Source organism: Salvia miltiorrhiza, chromosome 7, assembly GCF_028751815.1.
Source record: "Salvia miltiorrhiza cultivar Shanhuang (shh) chromosome 7, IMPLAD_Smil_shh, whole genome shotgun sequence".
In the NCBI taxonomy this organism is placed as follows: Eukaryota; Viridiplantae; Streptophyta; class Magnoliopsida; order Lamiales; family Lamiaceae; genus Salvia; species Salvia miltiorrhiza.
This window is the reverse complement of record NC_080393.1, coordinates 25179573-25185804: the sequence shown is the minus strand read 5'-3', so window position 1 is coordinate 25185804 and position 6232 is coordinate 25179573. Positions and strand designations below refer to the sequence as shown.

The window sequence follows — 6232 nt, the reverse complement described above, 5'->3', positions numbered from 1 at the left end:
CATGTTGATGAATACCACCATGAAATTTCGATGAGCTAAACCTAACATTTCATGTCCCAATTTATTTGGTATTAAATTAGGTCTTCCCTCCATACGCAAAAATATTCACACGATAGGTAGAGTATGTAAAGATTTAGATTAGCGTGCATGTGTTAGTTTATGGATAGAATAATTAATGTCTATGATCAAATGTTTGAATTCGAATCTTTAATTTTTTTTATTTAATCATTAATTTTTCAAAAAAAAAATAAATCAAATGGGTCACGTAAGAATTGATGATGTAATTGTTTGCATAAATCAAGAGCAATTTTTTTTTATTTATTTATTTGTTGTTGCTCGCATCACTAATAAGAGGATTAAACTAGCAAACCTAGCTACTTATATTTTTTACTATCATCAACATTAATTGTTTGAATATTTATAAGTATCATTGCCCAATATATATATAGAGAGAGGCAGTTAATTTCTCCAAATAGCATACATGTGGTCCTGCATAAATTTTAATTGGGACACGGCACATCAAGAAAAACAATGGCACAAAACAAGAGGTTAAATCTTACCCCATCCTCCATCTATATTAATTGTATATTGTATTTATATATAATATGAATATGATATATAGCTCAATCTCATAGTACTAATTATTAACCCAACTAGTTTACTACATAATACAAATCCCACTGCTTCAATACAACGTATCAGCAATTACTCGTGCATTCTTAATTACAATTTACACATTTATCTTTTTCATGTTTTTTCCCGCCTCCCCTCACCCATACCTATCAATCTATCTATCTAAAACAAAAATACTTTTTATTAATAAATATTACTCGTTTTTTATTATTAGCCAAATAAGAAGAATACATTATTAAATAATAAATTTTATTATATTATAAAAACTTGGCGTATAGCAATTTTTTTTTCCTTTCTGAGAGAGGCATATAATAACTTTACAAAAATATATCACAAACTTTATAGATTAGTTTACATAATAAAGAAAAATTAAAGAACAAAAACATATAGCTAAAAACAGAGGAGGGAAAAGAAACTAAAAGGAAATAAAATAAAAAGATGGAAATCGTATCGACAAAAAATAAAAAAATACAAGCCAATTCTATCTATCTATATATCCGACGCAAACAGGAGAGACTCTAAACCCACACACACATTCTAACCTAGCACACACCTCCCGCCGCCTACATTTCCGGCGACTATCCCGATGAATATCCGGCAATAATCGAAGCCAAAAATTTCCAGCTGGAATGATCAGAAGAGATTAACGGCCGATCATCGGTGGTCGCATTCGCCACTCGCTATGTCACTGTCGTGCTCCGACTGCTTCTCCGACCTTCTCTGCGGCGAGGACTCCAATATCATCTTCGCCGCCGGCGTAGATGACTTGCCGGAATATTTATCAGACATCGACTCCGGCCCGCCGGACGTCGAGGAATCCATCGCCGGACTTTTAGAAGACGAGAGAGATCTCGCCGGGATTAATTCGCCTCTTTCTCATCAATCCATCGATGAATCTACAAGGGCGGAATCCGTTGCATGGATTCTCAAGGTATATTCCTAATTCCAGACTCCGTTTCGTTGGTCTTCACTATCATGCGCAGGTGGCGAACTGTGGCTTGAACTGCCCAACAGAAAATTTTCGACTGCACAAATTAGAATGGAGTTTCTAGAATACGCTGGTGGCGCACAGTATCACCGGTAGTTCTGTATTGGAAGTGTTCTAATACTTTACGCATTGAGGATACTGGCGCGCAGTTTAGTTGGTCGTGGTTAGAGGAGCTAGAATCCATCGGCGGGTGGGGGAAGCCGGCGGAGGATTCTAGAACGCGATGAAACAGTGGCTAACAGCGCACTTTAGTGTTTTCAGCGCATTTTATGGTGAGTTGACTGAAGAGTTTTTTGGCTTGCTGCAGGTACAACGGTATTACGGTTTCCAGCCATTAACGGCGTATCTCTCCGTCAACTATTTCGATCGTTTTCTTTACTCCCATCATTTGCCGGTAAGACCCCGTCACCGTCAATACTCTACTTTCCTTTCTCTCTCTCTCTCTTTTTTTTGTTTTTTTCTTTATCGAGTTTGGAAATACACTAAATAACAATAATTAATGCAGTGGTTAATATTTTTAATATTCATCCAAATCAACATCTGATTTTCTTCACTAGTCCAACAATTAATATCTATCAGTTTCAGAACTGGCCATTTAATCTGGACAATGGAATTAATGAGAGTATTTTCTACAAGACCTCATTAATTTTTGGTCAAAACCACCCTTCAGTAATCTCCAAATTCATATCCATTCAGTAATTAGTGTGAATATATAATATTGACTTTTTTTTTCTCATCTAAAACAATAGATATTGACTTTTAACACCAATTTGACAGTGACCCGAATCCTTCACTCAATGTAAAATCCATATATATTAGGTAGAATTATAAAAAATAAAAATAAATAAACTCTTATGATTTTGATGTAAAATTTATGAAATACAGGTTTTATTGGTAATGCAACAAGATAGGGACATTATTATAAAGTACATACTATATATCATTTATGTCTTTTTGGTTAAATCCATGTACATTCCTATATATATAAATAATATTCTTTGTCCCACCACTCAGTGTCCACTAATTAAATTAATAATATACCAATTGGTGTTTATGGACAAAAAGTGTCACACGTATGGACTACACAGCAACAAATTAAAGGGTGCTTTCATTAATTAAAGGCAATTAGTTCCGCCTCCTCCTAATTAAACACTAATAAATAACATTAATTAATTATATCTAACTACCAATAAGTACTGTTCACGGGGTACCCTTTAATTTCCTGATAGTAATACATTATTATTTGATGACTTGGATGAGATTATGTAGTATGTGAATGATGACTCAATATTAAGCATGCTTGTTAGTAATAAGCAAAATTATCTTCTCCATAATTTAATAAGGACTGGCCCATTTGTCCCCTGGTGGTCTATAACAACCTCCGAATTAATGCATCGTATTACGCACCATAATTTTGAAATGTGGTGTATTAGTTTTTGTTAATCACACCTAATCTTTTTTGTTTATTTTTCTGCATGCTAATGAATATTCCTTGACAATAATTGCAGAAAATGAACGGGTGGCCGTTGCAACTGTTGTCCGTTGCGTGTATGTCATTAGCTGCTAAGATGGAGGAACCTCTTGTTCCTTCTCTTTTGGATCTTCAGGTAATTAATTTTTGTAATAAGATAATGATTAATGTCGTATTTTAATAATAAGAAATTCCCGTTATTGACATATATATAATTCTTCATTTTTAGGTTGAAAGTGCCAAATTCATTTTTGAACCGAAAAATATCCAAAGAATGGAGCTTCTGGTGCTAAGAGTTTTGGACTGGAGACTTCGATCAATTTCTCCATTTTGCTATTTAAGCTTTTTTGCTGTCAAAATTGACCCGACTGCGACATATACCGGCTTCCTTGTATCAAGGGCAAAAGAAATTATCCTCTCAACAATGCAAGGTATTGTATAATCAAAATCTTAAATTATCTTCTTAATCAACTATATATAATTTTGACTTTTATACACATTAATATATGCATGCATGTGCATATGCATATGCATGTGCATGCGTGATGCGCCCACATATGCACATAAAATCAATTATTGTTTAAGTACCAAGAAAAGAAATGAATTCAATAGTTGAATTGTTTATTAAACAGAGAGCAGCTTCCTTGAGTATCGGCCATCATGCGTTGCTGCTGCTGCCATACTCTGCGCAGCAAACGATCTACCAAAATTCTCTTTGATCAGCGCTCAGCATGCCGAATCATGGAGTGATGGACTCGACAAAGTAAGAAAAATTAGAGAAAGAAAGTTGATCGTACAAAGTGATTTAAAAAAAAAAAAAAAAACTGAAAAAGTGTTTTTGCAGGAAAGCATCACGAGATGCCAGCAATTGATTCAAAAACTGGCGGGAAAGAAGAAGGCGAGGAAGCAACCAAAGGTGCTACCGCAGCTGCGGGTGATGACGACGTCGAGCGACACGTCGTCATCAGCGTCGTCGTCGTCGTCGTCCACGTCGTCACCGTATAAAAGGAGGAGATTGAATAACAAGGCGTGGGTGGGTGATGACAAGGGGAGCTCTGATTAAGTAAAACAAGGAGAAAGAAGAAAACGACTAAAATAATAATAAAGGTGGTCCAAGGTTTGTCTAGAATTAAATCCTCAGCTTTTTTTATTTCCTGGGAGAGATATATATAATGTAGATAATTAAGCAGTAGGTATAATGTATGTATGTATGTATGTACAAGAGAGATTTCATTGTGACCCATTTGCTTTAGTGGGAATTGCTACATCTCGCAGATTCCCAAGGGGGAAGGGGGTTTGGTACATAGTAGTAATATAATTTTGTGTGAGAAGAAAAATAATATACTAGTGGGAGTGGAGTGATGGCGTGTGGAAAGAGAAGTGAACGAGGGGATGTGAGTTTGGTGGGACCCAGAATCCAAAGCCTTGGAGAAAAATATGGGATTCCAATAATCAATCAATGCTGCTGCTGCTGCTGCTGCTCCAAAGAGAGAGAGAGAAATGGCAGAAAAACAAGACTACCAAAATGATGTTCATAGCTATGTTCTTCATTTTTTGTCAAAATTTTCCGGTTTTTTGAGTGATGCTTACACACACGTATGGTGTGGTGTAGGCATGTGCATGTGTGCTTTTTTGGCGGGAATTCTCCCTTTTCCTTTATTTATTTTTTTTCCTTTTGTCCTAACGATATACTGGACTAGATTTTTCTGGGGTGTAGATCGCACGTGCGTGTGATGGATGTACGCACATACGTCGAATTCTTTTTCCTTTTCTTTTTTTTGGTCTATGTATTTGTGAAGGAGATAAATTAAATGTCTCTTTCTCTGGCCAATAAGGAGGTGGCCTAACCATACAGAGGTCTTTGGGGCCTTTTTTTGTGGAATTTCTTTGTTAATTTTTTTTTTTGGTGTTGGTGTTGTATTTGGATGCAATAATAAAACATTATTTATAGTCCATATATATAGTGAGTGAGGGAGAGGGAGAGGGAGAGGCAGGCATCCCCCACCCAGCCGACCTCGACCCATTTATGGGGTGTCTGCGCGATTGCATGTGAGTGACAATGAAGAATTTGTAGGTTTGCCATTTGGTTTATCAGTGGAGGTGATTGTAGATGAAGGGACTCCCCATTGGTCCCTCATCCAATCAATGAATACGACTCATTAACCCCTCCGTCTCGTGACCTTGCCTGCAATATCTATCTTATTATCAAAACTAGTTTTTTTAATTTTTTTTTTTTTTTTTTTGAGAAAGTGAATATTAACTAATGAGAGCACCATAAGACGAGCAAAGGAAGTTGTCCCTATCCCCCATATACCCGACATACAATTTGTCGATTTTAGTTTGTATTATAAAACAAACATGGCTCTCAAAAAATAAAAGAAACATGGCTCGTGCCCATATAAATGTGGTCTGTAAAAGGTGATATGGGATATTTTTGGGGCTATACTTTCATTATCCCTTCTATTTTAAACCTTAGTTAACATGGTACGAAATTACTACTTAATTTAGTACCCCAAAAAATGGGGGATTCCACTATCAATCATGCTTTGTTTATCCAACAGCTGGTGTGGCTGCTGGTCCACTTTCTTCATATAATATAACCAGTCTGTGACAAATTTTGTCACCTACAGACTGGAGATTACCTCACTACACTGGCATCTAATTTAAAAAGAACTAACACAAAATCTTGGGTACACCTGGATGTACCGTACAATCGAGTTGACCCGTATCCATAATAGTATTATTTATATGGGTTGGGTCAGGATATGGATTCAAATCAGGATATGGGTCAAAATTTTAGTGAAGATATAACCCGGTTGTACCGGGTGTACCCCAGATCATCTCATTTAGTAATGCATCAATCAACAAACAAAATAAATTCAAAGAAAAATTAAACCCTTCGCCTATATATGTGGAGATTGCTGAGCCCTTGCTAAAACTAGCTAGGTGAGTGAGTCATTATAATTGATTTTCATGTTGAATAATGCATTTTATAGTACGATAATGCGTCCAATTATGAAAATAATTTAGATTAATTCCTAATTTTTGTACGGGTAAAGGTTTTTATTTGATCAACCCCAATAATTCTAATAACTGTTTATATTATCATTCTATATGTTTTAATGCTTTTCCTATATATA

At 35.7% G+C, this 6232-nt stretch overlaps 1 protein-coding gene across 2 annotated transcripts; it reads left to right on the top strand.

Moving 5' to 3' along the window:
- Positions 1–1055: 1055 nt before the first annotated feature.
- On the top strand, positions 1056–5047 carry LOC130993678 (cyclin-D1-1). 2 transcript variants are annotated; one of them, XM_057918682.1, is made up of 6 exons: positions 1056–1564; positions 1929–2015; positions 3130–3228; positions 3322–3523; positions 3725–3855; positions 3937–5047. In XM_057918682.1, exons 1-6 carry the CDS (start codon positions 1316–1318, stop codon positions 4153–4155), a joined length of 987 nt encoding a protein of 328 aa, XP_057774665.1. In that variant the 5' UTR covers positions 1056–1315; the 3' UTR covers positions 4156–5047. The 2 variants fall into 2 exon arrangements, with proteins under 2 accessions (XP_057774665.1, XP_057774664.1); XM_057918681.1 differs by having other exon boundaries at positions 3725–5047.
- Positions 5048–6232: the final 1185 nt, after the last annotated feature.

Bases quoted from the DNA above. Each gene is read 5' to 3' on its own strand.
- LOC130993678 (XM_057918681.1), top strand. From the start codon at position 1,316: ATGTCACTGTCGTGCTCCGACTGCTTCTCCGACCTTCTCTGCGGCGAG. The intron at 1,565-1,928 runs GTATATTCCTAA...GGCTTGCTGCAG, and splicing joins CCGTTGCATGGATTCTCAAG to GTACAACGGTATTACGGTTT. The intron at 2,016-3,129 runs GTAAGACCCCGT...CAATAATTGCAG, and splicing joins TTTACTCCCATCATTTGCCG to AAAATGAACGGGTGGCCGTT.